At 53.3% G+C, this 26,754-nt stretch overlaps 2 protein-coding genes and 1 long non-coding RNA gene across 5 annotated transcripts; 2 read left to right on the forward strand and 1 right to left on the reverse strand.

Moving 5' to 3' along the window:
* Positions 1-8,611: 8,611 nt before the first annotated feature.
* CDC25B (cell division cycle 25B) lies at positions 8,612-18,023 on the reverse strand. 3 transcript variants are annotated; one of them, XM_033839287.2, is made up of 16 exons: positions 17,675-18,023; positions 16,767-16,873; positions 16,096-16,147; positions 14,406-14,447; positions 14,185-14,221; positions 13,781-13,903; positions 13,545-13,667; positions 13,221-13,355; positions 12,673-12,753; positions 12,375-12,554; positions 12,091-12,186; positions 11,514-11,576; positions 11,274-11,372; positions 10,929-11,062; positions 10,090-10,201; positions 8,612-9,927 (listed from the first exon to the last, which is right to left on the reverse strand). In XM_033839287.2, the coding sequence occupies exons 1-16, from the start codon at positions 17,872-17,874 to the stop codon at positions 9,787-9,789; spliced, it is 1,725 nt and encodes a 574-aa protein (XP_033695178.1). In that variant the 5' UTR covers positions 17,875-18,023; the 3' UTR covers positions 8,612-9,786. The 3 variants fall into 3 exon arrangements, with proteins under 3 accessions (XP_033695178.1, XP_033695179.1, XP_073648826.1); XM_033839288.2 differs by lacking the exon at positions 16,767-16,873; XM_073792725.1 differs by lacking the exon at positions 11,274-11,372.
* Positions 18,024-18,124: 101 nt separating this feature from the next.
* Positions 18,125-23,196, forward strand: LOC117308039 (uncharacterized). The gene is made up of 3 exons (XR_004521997.2): positions 18,125-18,662; positions 19,069-19,123; positions 19,549-23,196. It is a non-coding gene; the product is annotated as an uncharacterized lncRNA (long non-coding RNA).
* A 532-nt stretch (positions 23,197-23,728) lies between these two features.
* On the forward strand, positions 23,729-26,649 carry CENPB (centromere protein B). The gene has a single exon (XM_073792724.1). The coding sequence runs from the start codon at positions 24,010-24,012 to the stop codon at positions 25,819-25,821; it is 1,812 nt and encodes a 603-aa protein (XP_073648825.1). The 5' UTR covers positions 23,729-24,009; the 3' UTR covers positions 25,822-26,649.
* The last annotated feature ends 105 nt before the right edge of the window (positions 26,650-26,754 follow it).

Below are 26,754 nucleotides of genomic sequence, written 5' to 3' on the forward strand. Positions count from 1 at the left end.
AAGCCCTAGACCAGTCGAGCCCCAGGCCACTTCCCCTGGCAGCCACGAGGGGGCGTCCGACTCGGTGCGTGGCCTTTCCGGAAGAGGCGGGGTCTGAAGGTGCAGGGCCGAGGTCTCCAACTGGCCGATATGCGTGGGTATCACTGTTAAAATTCAGGTTGCTGGGCTTTAGCTCCGGGAAAGAAGGCTTGTGGGGAAACGTGCGTATTTACGTAGTTGGCGGGGAGGGCTTCTGGGTTGTGGGTTCTTGCGGTGGGTTAAGACTAGGGCTCGGTTTGGAATGGAAAGATTAAAACTCTGGTCACCAGCTATGCATCCTGGCAGGTCAGTCACTTTACTGGGCTCCAGTGAAGCCCCATATTAGTTTTTCCTTTCACACTCCCACCTCTAACAAGCTCTTTCCTTGTCCCCTCTTCGAGGGAGGGCATCAAAAGTGTAGGGAAAGGACTTGTACCTTAAGCCTGAAAGGGCCGCTGCCAGGTGCTTCCCTGTTAGAGTCTTGGCCCAGAGGTGTTTGGGGCCCTGCAAGATTTGTGTGGGCCTCATTGCCTGCCCTGGGCACCCCGGCCCCCCACCTCCCCACATAATCCTTTTACTTCTTGGCATGTGAACTGCTGCAACCTCCCCAGATGTGTTCTGTGTCTCAGAACCCCACACTGGGTGTTTCCTCGGCCTGGCCTGACCTTTCCTCCCTTTATTAGCCCTTCAAAAGGTACTCAGACCAAAACCTAGGGGAAGTCTTCCTGCTAGACTGCCCATTAGCATTCAGCTGTCCCCTTTATATCCGTTGTGAGGGTCTGCCTATGGTGTTGATGTCTCCTATGGGGTACACCCTGGCTGTGGTGTCTAGTTTCGTTCCCCACGTCCATGCACAAGGCAGGCCTGGAGCCAACCCAAACACACTTCTTGGTGACTGAAGAAAGAAGGGCAGGGCAGCTCAAGCAGGGACCTTGGAGTGCAGTCTGGGCCTCTCTGGCCATAGGACGTGGGCAGGGGGGGCAGTGAAGGGAGGCTAGAGGAGGTGGCCTTGGGGCTGGCCAGAGCATGTGGGCATTCTGACCACAGGTGCAACACATATATGTATTTGTAGTGGAGGGGCAGGCCCAGAGACAGTTGGGCCTCAGCCACAAGGCTGGGATGATGTTGGCTCAGTTCCTGGTCTTTATCACTCTCAGCCAGGACTCATGTCTGCCACCTGATTACAGCAAAGAGCTGGCAGAGGGCACTGGTTGCTGGGGGCCAAATGGCATCCGGAACACAGTATTCTGGCCTCTGTCCACTCCTCAGGCAGTGAGTCTACTCCAGGTCCCAGGCTGCTGGGGAGGCCAGCCTAGTGTGACATACACAGAGAAGACAGCAGTGAGAAGCTGGCCTGAGCTTCTGGAGGTCAGTGGGGGACCCAGATGGAGGTGGTGTCCAGATAAGTGAGGCAGACTCAGATGCTGCGCCCAACTTTTGGCAGCCCTCAGCCAACTTGTGCCCCCAAGGTCAAAGTAATTTGCTGGGGACAGTGAGGCAGGAAGGAGCCTGGGTCCCCCGAGATGCTGCAGAGCCTTCTTGCTGAATGAGGAGCACATATTGCAATGTATTTATTTTGTTAAACCGCTGTGTGGGGTTTCTGTTACGTGCAGCCTAACTCAAATGAGTTAAGTGAGGCAGCATGTGAAGTGGGCAGAGTGGAGCCTGACATGTAGTCGGTACTCAATAAATCAGTAAATGTTGACAAGCATTAATGCAGAGGCAGGATAGGAGAAGGTGTCAGAGAGGCCTTGGTCAGTCCTGGAAAGCAGGTGGGGCCTTCTGGTATGGCAGCAGCTCAGAGGCAGGGCGATGGACAGGCTGAACTTCTGCTTCCTGGTATGTGCATGTTCATGTTTGCCAGCCTTTTATAGCAGTTACCCTAGAAATTGTGGCGGGGCCAGGCACACAGTACATGAAGATGTGGGTTTGTGGCTAGAGTGTGTGTGTGTGTGTGTGTGAGTGATAGAGACAGGAGAGAAGGAGAAAAATTAAGCACTACAATTCAGTATCCTGTAATAACCATACTGGAAAAGAATATGAAAAAGAATATGTATATTATATATGACTGAATCACTTTGCTGTACACCAAAAACTAACACAACAACACTAACACAATCAACTGTACTTCAAAAAAATAAATAAATAGGAGGCTGGCTGGATTTGAGGCCTGGCCCACCTGCCTAGCTGAGATGAGGGGCCACACCTTCAAGTCATTTCCCCTCCCCCTTCTCTGGCTGTGGGCAAAGGTGCCCATCACTCCACTGCCCAGCTCTGCTCTTCTCAGTGGCCCTCTGAGTTGGGGAGGTTGCCTGAAGCCCCTCACATTGACCCCTTCCTCACACTCCCACCCTCCATTGCTCTTCACTCATTTCAGGGTGAGGTCTGACCCACAGTGGCAGGCAGCCTGGTGTTTGCCCCTTCCGATCCCTGTTGATGCCCACCATCAGGATGCATGTGGTGTCTGATACTGACTCAATTTGGACTACAGTTTCCATTTCCTACTCACCCAAGCCATGCAGGGTCCTGAATCACTGATGGGCAGCCTGGCTTGGGAAGCTCTGCTGCTTCTCCCAGACAACAGGACCAACCCTCAGGTCCTGCTTAACACACCTCCAGGGACAGGGAGCTCACTCCCCCAAGATAGCCCCATTGTTTTTTTTCTTTTTTTGGCTGCATTGGGTCTTTGTTGCTGCATGCAAGCTTTCTCTAGTTGTGGCAACCTGGGACTTCTCATTGCAGTGGCTTCTCTTGTTGCGGAGCATGGGCTCTAGACCCGCGGGCTTCAGTAGTTGTGGCTCATAGCCTCTAGAATGCAGGCTCAGTAGCTGCGGCGCATGGGCTTAGTTGCTCCTCTGCATGTGGGATCTTCCCAGACCAGGGATCGAACCGTGTCCCCTGCCTTGGCCAGCAGGTTCTTAACCACTGCAACACCAGGGAAGTCCCCCCATTGTTTTTTGTTTTGTTTTGTTTTGTAATTTATTTATTTGGCTGCGTTAGGTCTTCATTGCTGCGTGTGGGCTTTTTCTAGTTGAGGTGAGCGGGGGCTACTCTTTGTTGCAGCGCGCAGGCTTCTCATTGCGGTGGCTTCTCTTGTTGCAGTGCACAGGCTTCAGTAGTTGTGGCACATGGGCTCAGTAGTTGTGGTGCACGGGCTTAGTTGCTCCACGGCATGTGGGATCTTCCTGGGCTAGGGCTCGAACCCGTGTACCCTGCTTTGGCAGGTGGATTCTTAACCACTGTGCCACCAGGGAAGTTCCCCCCCCCCCACTGGTTTTTGACAGCTGGAAACGCTTATTGATGATCTTTACAGACCCCCGAGACCTCAGGCCAGACCAGCTGGGCCACCACCTACTTCTGGATAAGGGGAGGGCAATTAGATGGATTCTGCCAGCCCCAGGCAATGGATTTTTTGAATGTCTGATAAGAATGTTTAGCCATTTCTCAAATTGTAGAGAAGGAAACTAAGAGGAAGAGGGGATCTGCTTTACTGAGAGTCCAGGTGGGCTGAGCTCGAGTGGCTATGGTATGCCCTAGAATTAAGGAGACCAAAGTAGGGCAAGCCTTATACTTCCATCCCCCTCCACCTCCCTGGGCCATCTCAGAGATGGCTTGCCCTATGTGGGTCACCAGACGGCCTCCTCCTCCTCTGCCTGCACCAACCCCCATCCACAGTCTCCTAACTGCTACTTTGGTGCAGTAGGACACCAGTCCCCTACACAGAACAGCTGGGCTTTTCCCTTGTAACCCATCACCCAGGGGCATGTCTATGGGCAGAAAGGGGCCAAACCCTCAGGTTAGCCCCTTTCTTTTTTTTTTTTTTTTTTTTTTGGTGCGCGGGCCTCTCACTGTTGTGGCGTCTCCCGTTGCGGAGCACAGGCTCTGGACGCGCAGGCTCAGCGGCCATGTCTCACGGGCCCAGCTGCTCCGCGGAATGTGGGATCTTCCCAGACCGGGGCACGAACCCGTGTCCCCTGCATCGGCAGGCGGACTCTCAGTCGCTGCGCCCCCAGGGAAGCCCGGCCCCTATCTTTTAATTAAGTGTTTTTAGGCTTATCCTTTTTACCTGTCTGGTCTTGTAATCCCCACATTGGCTCTAAGTAATAAGAGCCATGGCAGACTCTCGTGTGGCACTTGATGTAGGCAGGCCCTGTTCTTAGTGCTTTACATACACCAGTTCATTTGATCCAATCCACAAGCCTTTGAAGGAGGGGCTTTACTATCCGCATTTTGCAGACGAGGCAGTGAGATCAAGTAACTTTCCTGATATTACACATGTACTGAGTGAGGTGTGCATGTCCATAAATTTCAGCCTGTTTCATCCCCTTCCTTGTGTGTCCCCTTCTCCCCCATCCCTTCAGGGTCACCACAGAGACTATTGGCCCACACCCTCAGCTCCCAGAGGCCAAATCCCAGCCCTGCTTACCCGCTATAATCCAACCTTGGGAGCTCCCTTCCCACCCTGGTTGGATGATCTCCTTCCCTGGTATTCCCAATCCCAGCTCAGGAGGCCCCTGCCCTGAGCCCTCGCCTCAGGGAGCCCCAGGCCCCATGTCTTGGCTGGGCTCCAGAAGGACTAGGCAGTGTGTGATTCGTCCTTTCAAACGGCTGCTCTTCCTGCAGGGCTGAGAGCCAGGAGGCCCCACGAGGCAGCTCTGGCCCAGCCACGTGAGACCCTTTCCCCTCCGGCTGCCCCAGGCCCAGCTGACTCAGAGCCTGGCAGCTTCAGTCACCACCCCTCCCACGGGGTATGTGTGCTGGTATGGACTGGGTGGGGAGGAAGCTATCCTAGCAGCACTGCTCGGCACCCACGTTCTCATGTGGGTTGGGTGGGAATGCTTCTTAGCTTCTGTCCCATAACCAACTGTCTACTTTGAACAATAGGCTGAATAACTTCATGTCATCCAACATTCTCTCAAGGCATGAATTTTAAGGCTGTAGAACAGCAACTTCTCCATCATTGCTCAACTTCCCTCTCCTGATTGTTTCCAGATTCCACATGGCTATAGACCTCCTTGTCTAAACATCCTTCCTTTCTGTACCACCAACAGTTTTATTGCTTCTGGAAAGTAGGGTGCCTGTGTGTTCAATTCCAGGGATAAAGACTTTTTAAAAATCATGTTTTCTAGGTGGTTGTGAGCTATTGTCACTGGAAGACTCAAGCCAGTGATCTACAGTCAGTTAACTCCAAAGAGTCACTTTAACTTTTTTCAGAATCTGACTTGAGAGACAATTAAGACTAAGATCAGTATTTCAACGTAGGAGAATCAGAAAACAGGCTGGAACTCCTGCTACTGCCACATCACAGCATGTAGGTTCAGCACTTGACAGTTAACAGAGCTTTTTGCTATAAATAACCACATTTTCTGGTTGAGAGAGAATTTAAAATTTACCCATCTTAATGAAAATATGGAGCAACAGAACTCTCAGACACTGCTGGTAGGAAGGTAAGTTGGTATAGCAACCTTGGAGAACTATGTGGAAAACACACATGCTACAAGCCAGCAATTCCACTCCTGGTATAGTTCCACCACAATTTGACATAGTCCCAAATTATTAATTGAGGGCAAAATGAAAATGTTCTATATCTTAATCGTGGTGGCAGTTACCAAACTGTGCATTCGTCAAAACTCACTGAACTGTATACACAAGAGGGTAAATTTTACCTTAATTTTTAAAAGATTTAAAGGCCAGGGAATTCCCTGGTGGTCCAATGGTTAGGACTTGGCACTTTCACTGCCGGGAAAGTGGGTTCAATCCCTGATCAGGGAACTAAGATCCTGGAAGACATATGGCATGGCAAAAATAAATAAATAAAGGCCAGAAGAAAAAAGTAGAATGAATAATTCAATTTAAGAATATATCCATATAGCTGATTTACTTTGTTATAAAGCAGAAACTAACACACCATTGTAAAGCAGTTATACTCCAATAAAGATGTTAAAAAAAGTCCAAAAAAAATTTCCCAGCATTGACTATTGCCTTTTAAAAATTATTTGCAAATCTTCTAAGCAAAAAGGAATATCCCACAATTAAAAACAAAAAGAATATATCCATATAATGGAATACTACAAAGCAATGAACAAGAATAACTCTTGCTAAAAGAAACATGATGAATCTCAAAATCATTATGCTGGGTGAAAAAAGCCAGACACAAAAGAGTATGATTTCATATCTATGAAGCTCAAGAACAGGCAAAACTAACCTACCATGATAGAGGTCAAACTAGTGGTGACCACAGAGTGTGGGTAACTAGGAGGGAGCAGGAGGGAGCCTCCTGGGATGCTAGAAATGTCGACATCTTGATCCGTATGGTACCTCCTGACATCTGTGCTTTATGCTTAAGATGTGTACCTTTGAGGAAATGTCAATCTTTCCCCAATTTAAAAAGAAAACTTTTAAATTGTCATTGCAAGTTATCTTGCAAAGTTATGAGCAAATCCGATAATGTCCAGTGCCCAGTGATGCCTCCTGACTCTGCCAGGCCTGGCACAGGCTCCTTACTTGGGCCCTGCCCTGCACAGCTCTTTGTGAGTCGGCTGCACGTGGCTGCTCCCAGGCTCCTAGCCAGAGATGGGAATTACTGCCCCACCTTGGCCCAAGTAAAACAACCTTTAAAACTGGCTGGCAGCCCAGTATTTTAAACCACTTCCTTGACTGATCCACTCCTCTTTATGAGCATCCAGGAATAAAGTTATAGCTTCTTTTCCTGGTGTAACAGGGGGTTGCAGCACCTCTGCCCCATCCCCGAAATTCCCAGGGGCAGGGAGGTCTTGGCCAGACCGGAATTGGAGAGGCGAACCCTGGCGCCCCCTCTACCGGACCCAGGCCCGGACCTCCCTCAAGGTAGATGTCAGCACCAGGGCCTTCTCTCAGGGAAGAGTTTCATCCTCGCTTGACCAGGGTCCCTTCCTTGCCTTCCTCTTTCTTCTGTTTCCCCTGCAAAATGAGCTGAATACTGACCTGGTGTGCGTAGAAGACACTAGGTAAAAGTGTCTGGAGCAGACAGACAGCAGCTATGACTCTGATGGGTTATGAGCGGGGCAGATGTGGCTGCGGCTGTCAGCACCTGGCACAGTCTGGGCAGTGTTAGACGCTCAGCACCCATTACTTTCTCCTCCCCATGTGGCCTGATCCAGATAGACAGAGTGGTAAGAGGACTCTCAGAGCAGAAGCCAGGCAGCCTAGCCCCACCACCTTGGCCCTCTGGGCCAGAGGTAGGAGGTGAGTGGGAGAGTCCTGGGCAGCTGTAATACCTGCTCTGCTTGTATCTGTTGTGTAACCTGGGGTAAGTGAGTGCCCTCTGAGCATCCAGCTGCCTTCCTCCTCATAAAACCAGACCACTTGAGCCCTCAGGGTGGTACAGGCAAGTCTCAGCATAACCGTGCCCAGGACTCACTCTCTCCCCTCCCTCTACTTCTCCCTCTTTCTCAGGCGTCTGCACAGATATTTTCCTTTATCTGGGGCAAATCCTCACCCAAATAAAGCTGGCCTTGGTGTCAGCTGCCTGCTCAGTGGAGGGGGCTTCTGGAGATTTCCAGAGTTCCTCTTCCTGAGTAGAAGTCCAGCCCTCAAGATACCGGCCCTCCCACAGGTTGTGCCCTTGCAGGGGGCTCTAGACCAAGAGTGAAGACCAAGCCTTGGAGCATAAGAAACTTGGGGTGGGCAGGGGGACAAGCTAGAGACCAGGTAAGTGTCCTTTAGACCCAGCCTGGGAATCTCAAGTCCCTTCTTATTGCTATGGCAAGAAATAGCCTGTTTTCCCATCTGCAAAATGGAGCAAATAATCATGGCAAGGTAGATGAACTTTGACAGAAAGCAGTAATGACACCTGACATGTTCTGTGTGCACCCTGTATCAGGCAGCGTCTTAGTTGTACATTTGCAAAGGATTCCCTACAATCACAGCTCATATTTGAGGGGGAGAGTTATTTGCTGTGGTATTCCGAGAGGATTTCCTGACACACCCAGGTTTGGTCTGGGACTGGTTCTCCCAGATTGGCCCTTTCCCACTCTCTTGATCTTGAACTTGGCACCTCCTAGGTGGTGGAACCTCTGCTGGGTGCTGGGGATACTGAAAGGGAAGTCATGTCCTTGATAGGGCAGGGAGCCTTCTGGGAGGAATTAACATTTGAAACCAAATCTTAAAAGAGGAAAAGCAGATTGGGGAGAGCATTTCTGAGGATAATACAGCAGATGCAAAGACAAGGAAATGTAACAGCAACTCTGTTGCTGGGATTTGATTCAGCAAGAGATGAGGAATGAGGCTGGGGAGGGCCTAGGTCCTAAAGGGCTATGAGACTTTTAAGTTTATCTGAGGGCAATGGTGAGCCACTGACAATTCTAGAGGAGAGAACTGATGGCATCACTCTTGCCTTTTTGGTGCAGAATTTAGGAAGGGTGAGCCCAGAAGTGCTTGAGCAGCCAGATGAGGGAAATGGGGAGGCTGAATCCAAAATCTTGGCAAGACTTGGGAAGAGGGTAAGAGGCCACCTTCCCAGGGGTCTTCCAGCCTCAACCTGCTGACTTGCCCCTGCCATATTCCACCATCGGTGTCTGCCGCAGTCTTGTCAAGGGCTCCACAGGACACATGCTGCCTTACTCAACTTGCTCAGTGCTTTATTGAACCAAGACCCTACCAGATGACTCATCAGGGCCTTCAAGAAGCCCTGCCCATTTCCTGAGATTCAGAATCCAGAGGTGGCTGGCCTTGGTTTAGCTGCTTCCATGACATTTCCTTTTGAATATCTCCAAACTTTAAAGTGTAAAGATTTTGTCCACACAGATACATGTATACTCCTGCTGCAGGCTGTCATCCTCACTGAGACACTTTCAACTCAGCGGTTTGTAGACAAGGCATTGTGCATCCATGGCCATCCATCCATCCACTCTTCCATTCGTCCATCTGTCCATCCATGACAAGACAGCAGCAAGTTCTGACATGGTTCAGGCCCCAGGGTTCACAGCAGTGAGGGCTGGGCTTCCAGTGGGCTCAGGATGCAGGCCTTAGCCCTCACCCAAGGGCCTCCGCAGATAATAACATCCCTTTCTGAGGCAACAGAAGCCAGGGCCAAGTGGGTTATGAAATTTGAGTCTTTAACCCCAACTGGACGGGGGAACCTAAACCTTAGCCTGTGACTATCCTGAGATGGGCAAAAAAAAAAAAAAAGACAAATCAAGCCTACAGATAACACTGAAACAGGAAAGAGTAAGAGGTCATGTCTGTGCTGGAGGTGTTCATATGGAGGGACAGGAAAGAGGAAAAGAGAAAGGGGAACATGGCGCACACACTCAGGAGTGCTGTCGAGGGCCTGGGGCATAGTGCTGAATCCTAGGGCAGCGAAGAGTACAGCTGTGGCCCATCCCAGGGGGCTGTAGCTTTCTCTCAGCCTCATACATACAAACAAAGCCCCTAGAAAAAAGGGGGCTTTTCTGAATACAGGAAGACAAAGGGTTAACCCAAACAATAAAGAAAAAAAAACAAAAAGGCTCCTGCTAGACACAAAATACTTCCTTTGAACTAGACTTAATCCAATTTCACTAAGTCAGCAGGCTGGGCTCTTCCAGGGGTGCCAGGGGTGGGGGCGTGGGTGTCACCAGGATATGGAGTATGACTGGAGTGAGACAGGGGATCAGCACTGGGGTGGACAGACAGGACACCCTCACCGTCTTTCGCCCAGACAGCAGACCCTCAGCCCTGTAAGCCACCGGGCAGCTGACGCCCAGGCCGCACAAAGCAAGAAAGGCGGGTGGGACAGTTGCCAGCACTTCACTGGTCCTGCAGGCGGCTGCAGAGCTCCCGCCGGCTCCGCTCGCCAGCCCAGCTGCGCGTCTTGAGGCGGAAGGTCTTCAGCTCATCCTTGAAGGCCTCATGGTTCATGGGCCGGTAGTCTTGAGGCTCACAAAAGGTCTAGGGCAGGATGGGATGGGTTGATCAATACGGGGAAATGGGCAACTTCAGTGGGGTGACCCAGTCCTCCCTACTCCTTCTCCTAGGGCTACCGCCTGGCCGAGCCCTTTCCCTGTAGCCCAGCCCTCCCACGGAGACTATGGCCACCCCCACCCATGGTACCGGGTGCTGTGGGAAGAACTCCTTGTAGCCGCCTTTGAGGATATACATCTCAGGATAGTAGAGGCTGGGGTAGTCATTGGAGGCTCTGTCCCGTTCCCGGATGAAACGGCACCTGGGACAAGCAGGGGTGTGGGGTTCAGAGCTGGGCGTGCAGTGGGTGTACATCAGGGGACCTGGTCCCCACGCCCACTCCTTTGAGGGCCTTGGGGAACCACAGAAGGCTTGAGTGGAGGAATGTCCGCCACAAGAACACTTTGAGATCAGTCTGGCTAACTGGGTACAGAAGAGGTTGGGGAGATAGAAGGAACGAAGCAAATCAAGGGGGTTCCGTGTCCAGAAGACAGTTGCTCAATCTCTGTCAGAGACATTTCTCCTGGGCTGAGAAAGGGGAGGCAGAAAGGAGAGAAGTGGACAAAGTTCAAGAGGTAGATTCAGAAGGTCTAGACAAGGCTTGGTGAGGAGGAGGTGGAGAGAGGAAAGGACAATTGAACTCTGGAAGGGTCAGTGTCACTGAGGACTGGGACAGGGCCCTTGGACTTTAAGGACACTGATGGAGACTGATGGAGAATTAGGTTTGGGGGAGGGGGGCGGCAAGGGACAGAGGGTAGATGGGAGGCCTGTTGGGAAGGACAGTGAGAGGGAGACAGGAGGAGGGTGCCATGCACAGGGAAGCGGGGATGAGGTCTGCTCCAAGGTATCGGGTGAGACAACAGGTCTAGGCCCAGATGGGGCCATGGCTGGGCTTGGGCGTCTTGGCCATTGGATGGCTCCAGCACCCGCAATCCCGGGCGAGGAAGGTCAGGAGCAGCACTAGCTGGCTGGGCGGAGCTGGGACTCACATGCGGGGCCCCCGCTCAGATGAAAATTCACAGTGGAAAACGAGGATGATTCTCTTGTCCAGGCTACAGGGTGTGATGGGGCTCTGTAGCAGGAAGGTCTCAGCATCCCTTTCCAGAGGCAGGTTCACAGCAGTCTGCCAAAGGAGCCAGAGGTCAGGCCACAGCCCTAGGCCTGGGTAGGAGACCCTGCCCTATGCGGTCCCCATCTTTCAGATGAGTGACCCCACCTCCTGAGGGGCAGAATCCCATGAGAGGGTGCACCCACCCCCTACTGATTCATTCTCCGGGCAGAGGAAGGATAGAACTGGGTGAGTCTTCAGGGCCTCTCCCGTCACCCTGCCTCACCTTGATGTGCCCGCCTTCATACTCGTAGGGGTATCTGCAGTCCACAATCACAAACCTCTCCACGATGTTGCTGAACTTGCCTGTCAGCAGGGCCACCATCTGTAGGAGGCCACGGAGGTGGGTTCCAGCAGTTCAGGCGGGCAGGCAGGGGCTGACCCATGCGCGTAGCCTGACCCCAGGGGAGGTTAACAGGCAAACAGAAGTCCCAAATGCACCAGAAAATAGCTCATGCCTGCATACCGTTTCTGGTGAGATGTACTTGAGGTCTTGGTGCTTTCCATCCACAGTCTGTAGGAGGAAGGCCTGAAGGGAAGAGGAGAGAGAGGGGAGAGAGAAAGTGAGATTGGTAAGATGGAAAAGATGGAGTTTTTTCCCAAGCCCAAAGGCCACACCTGCTTTGACCTTCAAATTCAGCTCTGGTTCCCATAGCAACCAAGAGGGGCCTCTAGGGTCTGATCCCCAGGGAACAACCTTCCAAGGGGAAATGAAGATGGGGAGAAGAGATGAACCCCCATGCCTCCTGCCCCCATGTATTGCCAAGCAAGCCCCAGGATGAGGCCCAAAGAAGCTCCAATCAAGATGTTATGGTTTGGAAATGTTTTCCAAGGTTGAGATACCACTGATGCCCTGTACAGATTTGGGTACAGTCGGGATATCAAGGAGAGTGAGAGAGAGGAGTCTAGATGAGAATAAAGGATAAGATGCAAAGGACAAAGCGAGGGGCCTCTGGGGAGAGAGGGAGTTGCTGAAGCAGCTGCTGGGCTCAGGGGCCAGTCAGTAAGGGATCGAGCCTCCTGAGGGATCCCACTGCTAGTACCTTGGAGTAATCCCCGATCAGTTCTCGGTGGTCACTGTCCAGGATGTTCTCAATCTCGTCATGACACAAGGAGTTTGAGCGGAGAACGCGGGCTTTCTGTGAGGCAGGTGGCAGCCAGGGTCAGGGGTAAGGCTGCCCCTCAGTGCCCCGTCTGGCTAGGACCCCCCTTCCCTGCACTCTGTCCTCTGCCACAAACCCGGCTGAGAAGGACTTGCAGGGTGGACTTGGAGGGTGGCAGCTCAGCCCTGCCAAGCCCAGTCCTGCCCTAGAAGGAGGGCACTCACGGGTTCCTCAGCCTCCCGCTGCTCCTCCTCTGGAGGGGTCACGCTCCTTCTCCGCTTGCTCTGTATGGGCAGGTCCCTGTCCTGGGGCCGCTCCAGCCTCTTGAGGATGGGCCGGATCACGCTGCAGGGCATGGACGGAGAGCGGAAGAGCCGCTGGCACTTGCTGTACATGATGAGGTCCTGGCAGAGGTGGCAGGTCTGGGGTCAGAGTTTCCAGCCCCTGCTCTCCACCCCAAATCCCACCTGAAGGGTAGGGCCCCACCCCTCCAAATTCTGAGGGGCCTCTCCAGAGGCTCACCTGCTCCTCTTCCTTTTCTGAGGTCTTGACCAGTGGGGCACTAATGAGGCTCTCCATGCCTGGGGGGACTACATCATCCTCCTGAGGCCAAATCAGCAAGGATATGGTTACATTCGCAGGCAAAGGTCCAACCTCTAAGGCCCCGAGTCCTCCAGGATAGGCTTCCCAGTTCTCCCAGCAAACTTCAGGCCAGCAGCCCTCCCTGACCCTGCTCACACCTCCCTCGCTTTGCCCGAGCACAGGGCAGCCCCCCAGAACTAGAAAGCTGCAGGGCCCCACTCGCTGCAGGGGCTTGCATAGAACTGTGAGAAGTGTGCCATGCAGGAGGACCAGGCTTCCCTCTGCCCTGCCCATCCACCCTTCACTGCAGCACCAGCCACCTCCTCTCCTCTGATTGGCCAGAGGTCAGGCTGTGACTCAGTTACCTCCAATTCTTCTTCTGACATTGAAGTGAGGTCATAGTCTTGCTGTAGGAGCTCAGAGCTCTCCCCTTTTCTGAGATCCCAAGGAGGGAGAGGTAGGGGGCCTGACAGGGCAAGGCTGTTCACCTTTAAGTCACTCTCCAGGATATCCACGAATCCATCATCTTCCTCGGCAGCCCCCTTGGTTGGGGTCAGGGAGAAGCAGCATTGGGCCAGGGGAGTCAGTTCCTCTACTTCCATCTTCCGCTCAGGGGTGAGACACTGTGTGGGTGACGAATAGACACAGACGACTCAGGGGTGGGGCCCTGAGGCAGTCCCCACCCCAAACTTCTGAGAAAAGTTTCCCAACGCCTCAGGGCTCAGGATCACCCGCAAGTCCTCCAGGCTGCCTTCACAGGCACCTGCCCCGCGTGCATGCCTGCCCTGCATGGGTCAGCTCTCCTGATGTACCATCAGGTCGGGAGCCGAGCTTGGCCTCTGGGCAAAGGCTTCTCTGCGGCTGGCCCACTCTGCCAGGGCATGGGTGTGGCTGGGATGTGTGGGCTTCCCCGGCATCTTGAAGACAAATCCATCCTGCGGGCAATACAGGGAGCGGAGGGGGGTGCGTGATCAAATGCCAGAGAACCATCCCAGCAAGCCCCCTTCTCTCCCTGGAGTGCTCCCACTCTGGCCTTCTGGAAGCGCACATTCTCTTTGTCCTCCCTAGAGCTGTGGGCAGCTCGGCCACATGCTTCACTCTTCCTCCAGGTGCCAGGTGCTTGGGAGTTGGTGATGTTCCGTAGCACAGGGCTGTGGCCCAGAAGCCTCCCCTAGAGAGCCAGGAGGGCAGCAGGTACAGAAGGCTGCATTCCTCTGGTGCCAGCCCAGGCCCTACCTTCTCCCATCCCTCTTCCAACTCCCCCAGCTCCCCTGTCCACCTCCAAAGCCCCAGCTCCCAGAGCCAGACCAGGGACACCCAACCGATTCAAGTCCACCCTCTGGGAACCAACCACCCTCAAGTCCACCCTCTGGGAACCAACCACAGTCCCTCCTGCCCCTCCACAATCCTGGCCAGCAAGCCCGAGCCTCCTCGGGCCTCAAGGACACTCACCGGCAAGGACTGGAAGCGTCGGATAGAAAACTGCTCACTGCAGAAGGAAACAGGGACACCTCAGGGCTGAAGAGTTGGGCCGTGACAGAGAGCATGCAGGGTCCCCCTCCACCACAGAGCCCTGTGCACCCCTTTGGGAGGACCTGGGAAAGCACCCTCCCTGGGCCTACTCCACCCACACGGGGCAGGGGAGCCTGCGTGAGGAAGGCCCAAGCACTTACTTTCGAATAACTCGGCTGGCTGTCTGGATGGCCTGTTCAAATCTAGGAGAGAGAAGGGTCCCATGCATCCCAGCTCCCCTCACAGCCCATCGCCCACCCCCAGCATTATGTTTTTAGTCCACAAGGGCCAGGGCCAAGGTTCAGGCCAGGGGAAAGAGGAAGGAGGAAGAATGCAGACTATCAGGGGGCCCAGGTATAGGGGAAGGGGAGATGAGAAGCAGCCTGGGATTTTAAAGGCTGCCGTGAATGAAGGAGGCCTGGAGAATGGCAGTGACAGAGACAGCTGGGGTAGGTTGCAGGGTGGCTGAGGAGTTACCAAGGCAACAACAGTCTCACCAGCCTGCCCACAGGCCTTCCACCTGTATGCAAATCACCTCAGCAGGGCCATATGGCTGCCAGGAAAGGCATCCATCCATCCTATGATGACAGGCCTTGTCCTGACAATGTGGATATCTCCAGGGCCTGGATGCCAGAAAGGCTGGGCTTCCCTCCCTTGTGTGGGACTGTCCTGGATCCTCCAGGACAGGGGCCTGGTTCAGTCTGCTGTACCAGACCCCCTAGCGACAAATGTGCAGGGTCACAACCTCTCCTCCCTCCTGTGGAATTTTCCAGGACCCAGACTCTGTCCTACCCCCTCCTGCTGCCTTAGAAGAGGCCAGCAGGCAAAGAATTCCAACAGATGTTCCTTCTGAGGCTAGCTATGTTACCAGAGACCACCTGCCAGGCGGGGCTTTTGTGTGTCTATGTGTACACACACACACACACACACACACACACACACACACACTTCTTTCTGTGTAACCATCAAAGCAGGTGCAGTGGTGGTGGGGGGAACTGAGGGCTAAAGTGTCAGGGGGATGCCCCTGCCCCGAGTAGGGGGGTGGCTGTGCCCAGCCAACCTGGCATCAGGATGACCAATTTAATTGGCTTGGTTTTCAGTCTGCACCTGGGCCCTGGGGGTAAAGCAGGGACAGTTCTGTGTTACCATCAAAACCCAACGTGCAGTCCCCACACCACCACCCAATGCTCTCCCCATTTCCTGTTTATGAACAAACCTGCAGCCCAGCCCAGTCTGATCAAAGGCAATGGGAGGAAAGACAGCCACTGCCCTAAACCCAAAGCCACAGTCCCTTAGCCCAGGCCACAGATGCCCAGCTGTTCCCAGTAATGCCTGACAGCTGCTCTCCCTGCTGGGGCATGATCAGCTGGATGGGAACAGCTGTGCTCTGGAAGGTACTACTCATGCCCCACAACCAAGAAGCAGGGAACTATGCTGAGCAGAGCCCACCAACTTCTCTACTCCCCCCTCACAAAAGGCCTGGTCCAGGGGTTGGCCAGAGGGTCAAATGTCACTGAAACCAGAAGTTACTGATAGGATGACCAAGGGCCAAACCAGCTTGCAGCAACTGTTTTGTTTGGCCTAAAGTAAATTAAAAACTTTGAATTAGTTGGACTATATTTTCCTACCACCCCAGCCCTGAACCCACTCTAAGCTGCTCCCATGAGAGCAGACCCTTCCATGAGACAAGGAGCAGAATTCTAGGACATGGGAAGGTCAATTAGTGCCCCCATTGGGGATCCAGAGAGGTCTGTTTGCTCTCCCAGGATTCCCAGTGAGTTTACGGTAGAACTGAGATTCCCCAAGGCAGGTTCCCCGTCCTTGGTAGTGTGGTCCCTCTTCTCTACTCACGTCTGCTCCACCACCTGGGGGTCCATAGGGCTGGGAGAGTCCATGCACAGACCTGAGGACAGAGTGCATTGGTTTGAAAGTAGTGGCATTTCCTGCACACTTTCCCCCACCATGTCCCAACCCTATTCAGAAAAGGGAAAAAAGCCTGTTGTTATTTTAGGTCTTGACATATTGAAAAATGAAACAAAACCCACCCATGGACCCCAAGGGCTGACACACTGCCAAATCACACAGGGCTCCACTCCCTGTTTACTATGGAAACTCCTCCCTGTAGGCTTTAAACCAGAACTCTGCTAAGCATTTTTCTAGAACTGGTTTAAAATAATCTGTTCTAGAAGAGATAATGGCTTTTTAAAGGAAAAAGTTAAAGCTGAAGGCAAGTGAATGTTATAAAATGACAGACTTTCAGCCCTGATGCCTCCCAGGCGGGGCTGTGGTTCAGGATTTTGGCGCCTGGTTTTAAATAGGTAAGATCTCATCTCCCGCAGAGGACCCCACCCAACACCCACCTTGCCCAGCCAGTCTGTGCTGGGCGTGGTAAGCCCCACCAGAAGTGGGCAGAGGGAGGCTGCTGGGCCCACCAGGTTGTGGTAAGGATGTTAGTCTGATCAGTAGTGAAGTGGGGAGGCTAAGGCAGCCCCCCAAACTCCCCTGGCACCCCTGGGCCTCACCTGCATCAGAAGATTCAGAGGACTCAGACGACAGGGAGGATTCAGACGCCCGACGGGACAGGGATAGGCATGTGAGCAGGCTGCCTACCTGACTCTTTGGGGTCTCGCTGGGAAGGGAGCAGGGACCCAGGGAAGGAGAAAGGTAAATATGGGGCTCAAGGGCTGGCCGGCCCATGTTCCCACCAGCCACCCACCTCTGAAGGGCCCATCCAGCCTCTGCACTGTCCCAGGGAGGTGATGGCATCAAGGGCCTACCCTTTTCTCAGGCCTTCTACAGAGACTCTAAGTGTCTTCTCTTTGTTGATTGATTTAACGTTCTCCTGGGTGCAGGGGAAGGTGAACCCGGAGCAAGAGCAAGGAGGTAGGCTGGAGGAGGTGGGCTGGGATCATCCTGGGGGATTGTGGGGCAGTAGACAGCCCTGGAGGGCTTTCCCCTAAACTCTTCAGGCCCCTACCCATCCACAAGCCTTTCTGGAGGAATGGCCAAGACTTTGGTCTTTATTGCTCCAAGGACAACCCAGGCTGGAGCTGCAGGCTTGCTCAGGGAGCAGGACCAGAGTTTAACCCCTTAACCCCAGGAAAGAACTGGGGGTGGAGGGAACAGGGCCACCCTCAAGTTCCCCCTCCAGACTCAGAATCCCCTGCCTGGGGCAAAATGGTGGAGATTTGGGCTCAGATTAGGAAGGCAGCATGGTGGAGGTGGGGAAGAGGGTCTCCAGAGGCTTGTGCGGGCCAAGAACAAGTCACCTGGAGGGTGTGAACAGCACAGCCCTAGTCCTGGGCCCCTGAAGCAGTCTCTGTCCCGGATGCCTCCCCATTTGGCACCCAGGCAGGGCTCCCAAGAGGCCTGGGACTAAACCCTAATGCGGGCCTCTCACCCCACATCCAGTATCCTTGGGGCGCCCTACCTGCCGAGCCCGGCGAGGTCGTGCATGGTCTGGGTGAGGGTGGTGACCGGCGAGGAAGCGGCGGCGCGCTTCGGAGACCCCAGGAGGCCATGAGCCCCCAGCCGGAGGCCCGGGAGGTGGCCGGGACGCTGGGCGCCACCGCGCACGCCGGCCGGACTGAGAGTCGAGGCTGCCGCGGGCTCCGGCTGGGGCAGCTCCATCTCTGTGGGGCGGGAGGGCTGGGCGAAGGGCGACCCACAGACGCCGGGCACAGCTGGCCGGGACGAGGTAGGGAGCTGGCCCGGGGTGGAGGGGGGAGGGAGGGAGGAAGGAAGAGCAACGGGGCCGGAGCGAGGGAGGAGAGGGAAGCGGGGAGGGTGGGGAAGGGAGGAGGGACGCAGGGACCAGCCACCAGCCCGGGAAGCCTCTGGCAGAAGCTGCCACCTCCACCTCCTTATATATTCGAAAAATAACAGCGGCCGCGCCGCCGAACGCCACCAATGGGGGTGCGGGTTAGAAGAGAGGCGGGACCGAGGGCGGAGCCCGTGTGGTGGAAGGCGCGGAGGCTGGACCAGCCGGGCCTCGCCCAGTTCCAGGCTTTGGGTGGGGTGGAGGAATTAGGGTTTCTCTTACACCCCTCGCACTCCCTCCCAGCTACGGTTCGAGGAGCCTGGCTTCCCAAATTCCGCTTCTCAGTATGTGGTTTGGAGCTACACCCCCCCGCCCCCAGCGAAGAGGGTGTGTAGAGGGCCTCCAGCGAAGAGGGCCTCAGAGGATGCAACAACCCCCCAGGGTGGCCTCAGAGGGACCCCCGCCGTTTAACATCACTCACAAGCACCGGTTGGCATCTTGAGAGCCTCCATTCCCGGAGTCTGCAGAATACAGCTGTGCTGTGCGGTCTGTTTTCTCCATTCCACTTTACAGACGGGGACAATGAGGCGTAGAGAAGTTCATTAACTCGTTCAAGGTCACATGGTTGTGCAGATGGTGGAGTTGAGATTCACCCCAGGTGCCTCTACTCCCACAGCTTCCCTGACCCTGCAACTGGCAGCTCAGAGCGGCCCCAAAGCGTAATTCCCACGGGGAGCCCCCAGTGCAGGAGGTGGACCCGCGGTGGGGGCTGACACGTAACTGATGGGTGCTTCCATAGCCTCTGATTAGATGTGATGCCAAGGGATCCAGTTTTCTCCCGCAGTCCCAGAGGAGGCTCTAATGGTTGGTCTAGCCATGAGTTTGGGCCGTAAGGGCCAAAGAGGGTGTCAGCAACCTCAGAACCCAGTTATGGAATTATCTCATGCCCACTGACGGTTTGGCTAATGTGGTGCCAACGTTTAATTGGTGTTTCTTTAATCAGGGAGGCTGAATTTGTCACTAGTTTTAACTGAACATCTTCTAATTATCTGATCACCTCCTAGGGAGCCATCTTTCCTGGACCGTGGTGGGAAGGCTGAACCCAAAAGCGAGTGGGTGGTAAGCTACTCTTGCACCCCATCTCCCCCAGGGAGAGGTGCCCTCTGGCTTGTCAGGTCGCAGCTCAGGAATGCTGGAGCCGCGGCCTTGAGTCCCTTCCCCTGCAGCCCCAATCCTTCAGGCCAAGGAGCAGTGGGTGGGGGTGGCAGAAGGGAGGGCATGGCGGTAGGGGGTTGGGTGGGCCAGGAGACATGTGGAGGAAGGGAATGGAAAGACCCCAATCCCATCTGAGAGGGGTGAGGAGGGTGGGGACGTGACAAAAGTATGTCTCCCACCCCACCGAAATCTTCAGGGCCCCTCCCCAGAGGCAGTCACTACTATAATTTGTTGCATATTCTTCTGGAGTCAGTCTAAACAGTCCTAGCTAATAGAAACAAAATGGGAGGCACAAATACGAGCCACATATGTAATTTAAAATTTTCTAGTAACCGCATTTAAAAAAGGACTTCCCTGGTGGTGCAGTGGTTAAGAATCCGCCTGCCAAGGCAGGGGACACAGGTTTGAGCCCTGGTCCAGGAAGATCCCACATGCCATAGAGCAACTAAGCCCGCATGCGACAACTACTGAGCCCGCGTGTCACAACTACTGATGCTCGCTTGCCTAGAGCCCGTGCTCCGCAACAAGAGAAGCCACTGCAATACGTCCACACACTGCAACAAAGAGGAGCCCCCACTCGCTGCAACTAGAGAAAGCCTGAGCACAGCAATGAAGACCCAACGCAGCCAAAAATAAATAAATTACAAAATAAATAAAGGAAGGGTGTTTAAAACAAAAAAGGAAAAAGAAACTTTAATATTTTATTTAACCTATTTTAAAAGTTATCATTTCAACATGTTATCAATATAAAAATTTTTAATGAGATGTTTTACATACTTTTTTTTGGTACCAAGCCTTCAAAATCCAATGTGCGTTTTACACACACAGCACATCTCAATTTGGACTTGCCAGAATGTTTTATACCTTGCTTTCTTTTACTTGATATTTTTACTCAATTCCCTAATGCTGAACATTTATTTAAATGATGCAACAGATATGCATAGAATGAAGTCCTAAAGAGAAACTGCTGGAAGGAATGGACTTTATTTATCAAAATCTCCTTTTCCCTTTCCTGAATCTCATTTTCTCAATCTGAGTTATTGAAGAACAGGGACCAAGTCACTTACCTCTCCTCCCGTCTCCCAGAACCTTGAATAGGCCCAAGCCCAAGGTTGGTCTCTAACCCCCATATCCTACTTCTAGAGATTTCTCTTAAGAAGGTGATAAAAGTACACAGAGATGTATGTTCATAATAACAATGAAAAATGGAGAGCAAGCTGAGTGTCCTTCAACAGGGAACTAGACAAAAAAGTGGTTCCTCTATACTGTGCAATAGCTGAAGCATTTAAAGAGAACAGGTATTGGGAGGGTCGGGATGCCTGGCACCTGGCAAGCCCAATAATAATTGCTGATTATTGAATGATTACCTATTGGGCTCTTGGAAAATGATCTTTTGGAGAAAGGGTTCCTAGAGTAAAAGAATTTTGAAAGTCATTGATGTAGATATTTATTGACATGAGAAGATCTTTACAATACGGGCTAAAAAATATTATGCCAAGCGTGGTCCCATTAAAAATAATATGCACAGGGGACTTCCTGGTGGTCCAGTGGCTAAGACTCCATGCTCCCAGTGCAGGGGACCTGGGTTTGTGCCCTGGTCAGGGAACTAGATCCCACATGCCATAACTAAGAGGTCGCATGCCACAGCTAAAGATTCCACATGCCACAACTAAAAGACCCCCGTGCCACAACTAAGACCGGCGCAGCCAAATAAATAAATAAATAAATTTTCTTTTTATTATAAAAAAAAATGCACAGATAAGTATCCTAGAAGGGTATTCTCTGAGTGATGGAATTAATGGTGATTAAATGGTTTTATCCTAAAACTTTTCTGTATTTGAAAATATCTTCCAAAGAACATAATTTGGAATAATATTATAATAATAACATAATTATAATTTTTAGATTAATTAAAAGAACATGATCTCCATCTGGCAGTTCCTCAAACATTTAAACATAGAGTTACCATGTGACCCAGCAATTCCACTCGTAGGTATATACCCAAGAGAAATGTAAACATATGTCCTTGCAAATAAATATTTATAGCAGTTATTTATGATTGCCAAAAGGTAGAAACAACCCAAACGTCCACCAACTGACAAATGGATAAGCAAAATGTCATATATCTGTACAACAGAATATTATTCAGCCATAAAAAAAGAAAGAAGTACTGATAAATACTATGTCATGGATGAATCTTGAAATATGAAGCTAAGTGAAAGAAGCCAGTCATAAAAGACACATATGCTATTATTCCATTCATATGAAACGTTCAGAACAGGGAAATCTATAGACAGACAGTAAATTAGTGGCTGTTTAGGGCCAGCCAGGGAAGGGGCAGGGAGTGGATAGGGAGATGATAGCTAAAGGTTATGGGATTTCTTTATAAAGTGATGAAAATGTGCCATCTTTCCAATTCTCCACCTTAGGAAAGTCCACAGTCCACCTTCCCTTCTCTTGGCCTAGGCTGTCCAAAGCTGCCCATGAGGCCTATACCCATTCCACTTATGTCATCACTATCCTTTGTGCCTCTCAGCAAACTTTCCATTTTCCTTTTCACTTTATTATTATTTTAAAAACATTTTTGGCTGCACCACACAGCATGTGGGATCTTAGCTACCTGACCAGGGATCGAACCCACGCCCCTTAAAGTGGAAGTGCAGAGTCTTAACCACTGGACCACCAGGGAAGTTCTCCTTTTCATTTTAAAAAGCCTGTAGTACTTGCTATTGAAGAAAACTTGGAAAATTCAGCAAAGTAGAAAAAAAAAAGCTCATCTATAGTCATTTCACCCAAACAACCATTGATTATAAGTCAGGTTGGGTGGGGAGGCAGGAGGACATACATGCACATGGATGAAACCTCCAAAACTGTAGACTTGGTTTCCTGAGGGTTTGTGGGAAGGAGTCCTCAGCCAGGTGGTCCTACATTTACTTCTGCACAGGGACCTCACACCCATTATGGGCCAAGCATTGATCTGGCTCCTAAAGGAAAAAAATCTCCCAAGTTTTCTTCTGGACCTTGTGATTGGAAGGATATTTTTTATGTCTTGGGGTGGGGGAAGGGGGAGAAGCTCTCTCTAAGTAAGACACAAAATCCAGAAGCAATAGAGGAAAAAACTGACAGACCTGTCTACTTAAAGATTAAAAACTTCTCATATCTGAGATTCCCTAGGCTAAGTAAAAGGACAGTGGCAGACTGGGAGAAAATATTTGCAATATATTTAAAGATTTTATGTCCAGAGCATATGAAGAGTTCCTAAAAGTCAACAAAAGAGAAACAAGGGCAAAAGATATGACTAGAAAATTCTCAGGCTTCAAATGGCCAATAAACATATGAAAAGAGAAATGCACACTGAAATAGCAGTGAGTTATACTTTCTTCCCTTGGCTTCCAGAACAGCATAGGAGCTTGAATTTCCTCCTTCTGCTTCAGCTGCTCCTCCTGCATTTCTTGTTAGTTCTTTCTTGAGCCCTTAACCTTGGAGAACCCCGGCACTGTCTTTGGTGCTATTTTATTCTTCGTCTACACCCATTTTCTTGAAGCCTCATCCAGCCCCAGATCCTCAGCCTGTCCCTCTGGGTCACAGCCTTCCTCTCTGCCTACTCCTCAGGCTACTTTAAGATTTTTTTTAAAAAAACACTGCAATTCATTCATTGTTTAAAGAATTTGTCATGTTTATGTGTTTGGTGGAGGAAGAGGTTTCAGGGATTTGTATGTATGTATGCTTATGTACATACATGACATTATTTCTGTAGGTGCAAACACATTTATGGCTAAATGCATGGAACAGCACAGAAACTGAGACACCGAGATGTTATCAGTGTTTATCTATGAATTGTGGGATCATCATCAACCAGATTTAAAACTATACTGTTGCTTATAAAAATAACCTAAATATGTAACAATAGGCCTCATCGATTAGTGTTCAACCATAATTGGAACAATATGCAACTATTAAAAAGTTTGTTGGTAGTACTTTATCAGTAAGGCAATATTTTCATCACTTGATGCCAGGTAAAACAGCAGGAGATGCCAATACACAGTCTATATCGTCTGATGCCAGTTTTATGCGATAAATTTTTAAAGAAAACTGCATGCGCCTAGAGAAAAGACTGGAAGTACATGTATCAAAATGTGACCTGGGCATCTCTCCAGGTGTTGGGGTGAAAGGTGCTTTTTCGTTTCCTTTACTTTTCAGTTTCCTCAAAAAACGTGGGTTATTTTTACCTTAATAAAATAAAAAAGACAAAACATAGTTGTTATTCTTTATAAGCAACAAATGGCTGCCCACCCGGCGCAGAGGCCGGGCACAGCGCCCCGGCCCGCACCGTTGCCGGCGGGTCACCAGACGCCCGAGCGCTGGCCGTTCAAGCAGGCCGAAGCGCCCCCGCGCGGTCGGTCCGGGGCGGGGAGGAGGGTGGGCACGGAGGGCTGGAGGCGGTGCCGGGCGTCCCCGCGCTTCCCGCGAGATCCCGCTCTACCCGCTCCGCCCTGCTCGCCGCGCTCCCAGCTCCCCGCGTCGCGGCACTTCCTGCCTTCCGCTCCCGCGCCTCCCGCTCTCCCCCGCGCCCGCTGCCTGCCGCCCGCCGCCCGGCGCCGCGCCCGCCGGCGCCCCCGAAGGTGCCCCCGGCCCGGCCGGGTCGCCGCCCCGCCCGCCGCCCCGCGAGCCGCTTTGTCTCGGGCGGGGCGAGCAGGAGAGGCCGCCAGGTGCCCCCCGCCGCGGGCCCGGGCCCCCCGCCCCGGGGCGGCGGCGGTGGCGCCGGGCCCCGGGGCGGGGGGCGCGCCGGGATGGGCCCCAAGCGGCGGCAGCTGACGTTCCGGGAGAAGTCGCGGATCATCCAGGAGGTGGAGGAGAACCCGGACCTGCGCAAGGGCGAGATCGCGCGGCGCTTCAACATCCCGCCGTCCACGCTGAGCACCATCCTGAAGAACAAGCGCGCCATCCTGGCGTCGGAGCGCAAGTACGGTGTAGCCTCCACCTGCCGCAAGACCAACAAGCTGTCTCCTTACGACAAGCTCGAGGGGCTGCTTATCGCCTGGTTCCAGCAGATCCGCGCCGCTGGCCTGCCGGTCAAGGGCATCATCCTCAAGGAGAAGGCTCTGCGTATAGCTGAGGAGCTGGGCATGGACGATTTCACTGCCTCCAACGGCTGGCTGGACCGCTTCCGCCGGCGCCACGGTGTGGTGTCCTGCAGCGGCGTGGCCCGCGCCCGGTCGCGCAGCGCTGCCCCCAGGCCCCCAGCGGCGCCCGCCAGCCCGCCCACGGTGCCCTCGGAGGGCAGCGGTGGGGGTACCACGGGCTGGCGCGCTCGGGAGGAGCAGCCGCCGTCGGTGGCCGAGGGCTACGCCTCCCAGGACGTGTTCAGTGCCACTGAGACCAGTCTGTGGTACGACTTCCTGCCCGACCAGGCCGCGGGGCTGTGTGGCAGTGATGGACGGGCACGCAAGGCCACCCAGCGCCTGAGTGTCCTGCTGTGCGCCAATGCAGATGGCAGTGAGAAGCTTCCCCCACTTGTAGCCGGCAAGTCCGCTAAGCCCCGTGCAGGCCAAGCCGGCCTGCCCTGCGACTACACCGCCAACTCTAAGGGTGGTGTCACCACCCAGGCCCTGGCCAAGTACTTGAAGGCCCTGGACACCCGCATGGCTGCAGAATCTCGGCGAGTCCTGCTGCTGGCTGGCCGCCTGGCAGCCCAGTCCCTGGATACCTCGGGCCTGAGGCATGTGCAGCTGGCCTACTTCCCGCCAGGCACCGTGCAGCCGCTGGAGCGTGGAGTGGTCCAACAGGTGAAGGGCCACTACCGCCAGGCTATGCTGCTCAAGGCCATGGCAGCACTAGAGGGTCAGGATCGCTCAGGCCTGCAGCTAGGCCTCATGGAGGCCCTGCACTTCGTTGCTGCAGCCTGGCAGGCTGTGGAACCTTCGGACATAGCCACCTGCTTTCGTGAGGCTGGCTTTGGTGGTGGCCCTAATGCTACCATCACTACTGCCCTCAAGAGCGAGGAGGAGGAAGAGGAGGAGGAGGAGGAAGAGGAGGAGGAAGAGGAAGAGGAAGAGGAGGGTGAAGGGGAGGAGGAGGAGGAGGAAGATGGTGAGGAAGAGGAGGAAGGGGGGGAAGGAGAGGAGCTGGGGGAAGAAGAGGAGGTAGAAGAGGAGGGTGATGTTGATGACAGTGATGAAGAGGAAGAGGAGGAGGAGGAGAGCTCTTCTGAAGGCTTGGAGGCTGAGGACTGGGCCCAGGGAGTAGTGGAGGCTGGTGGCAGCTTCGGGGGTTATGGTGCCCAGGAGGAGGTCCAGTGCCCTACCCTCCACTTCCTGGAAGGTGAGGAGGACTCTGAGTCAGACAGTGAGGAAGAAGAGGAAGATGATGAGGAGGAGGACGAAGATGACGAAGATGATGATGAGGATGGTGATGAGGTGCCTGTACCCAGCTTTGGGGAGGCCATGGCTTACTTTGCTATGGTCAAGAGGTACCTCACCTCCTTCCCCATTGATGACCGTGTGCAAAGCCACATCCTCCACTTGGAACACGACTTGGTCCACGTGACCAGGAAGAACCATGCCAGGCAGGCAGGAGTTCGGGGTCTTGGACATCAAAGCTGAGCCACTGGGCCTAGCCATGCCTCCAACCCGGATGTGGCAGCACCAGCCCAGGGCAGAGGACTCTCTGGGCAGCTGTTGTGGATGGAGCCAGAGTGGGGAACCCCAGATCCTTTAGTGATGTTCTCCTGGTCTTGTGACAGGCCCAGTCACCGCGGTAGGGCCTGGGGCTGGTGTCAGCCTCACTGCCTGCTTATTGCCTCTTTCTCAGAATCCTCTTTCCTCCCTATTTGCCCCTGGGCTTGGGGGACCAGGTGGGGAGGGTGGGGAGCTGTCCGGTGCTACCACACCGTGCCATCAGTGGACTAGGCCACAGTAGCAGCCAGGGATGGACCCTGGAAGCTCCTGGCCAGAGAGTGCCTCTCCCCTCTGCCATCCACACCAGGTCTTTGGTGGGGGGGACCCCAAAGCCATTCTGGGAAGGGCTCCAGAGAAAAGTCCAGCCTAGGACCCCACAAGGCTGGCAGCCCCGCATCCCTGCCCCGAGGCCGCCTTGAGAAGCACAGTCTAACCGCAGGCTCCTGGGCCTGCCTCTGCCTGCTTCCCCACTTCCCCAACCCCTTCCTCTGGCCCAGTCCATGTTACTTTGGCCCTTGCTTTTCTTTCCAGATTGGAGGTTCTCAGGAGGCCCTCCAGAGGAGTGGTAATGGGCACTTCCCTTGTGGGCAGCTGCAGGCCCCATGCCTCTCCTCCCTCTCTGGCAGGGCCCTATCCTGGGCAGGGGTCCTGGGGCTGGGCCCAGAGTCCAGCCATCCAGCTGCTCCTTTCCCAGTCTGAATTCAATAAATCTGTCCACCCCCCTTTTGTGGGAGTGGACATTTTAACAGCCAAGGGTGCATCCTTCATGGTCTGGGCTTGCGTCTGTCTTGGGGACACTTTCTTTCCCGGTTCCCTTTGGTCCTTGCTCTGGTGGGACAAATGTTGAGAGAGTGGCTA

The sequence above is a fragment of the Tursiops truncatus genome, chromosome 15 (genome assembly GCF_011762595.2).
Source record: "Tursiops truncatus isolate mTurTru1 chromosome 15, mTurTru1.mat.Y, whole genome shotgun sequence".
NCBI lineage: Eukaryota > Metazoa > Chordata > Mammalia > Artiodactyla > Delphinidae > Tursiops > Tursiops truncatus.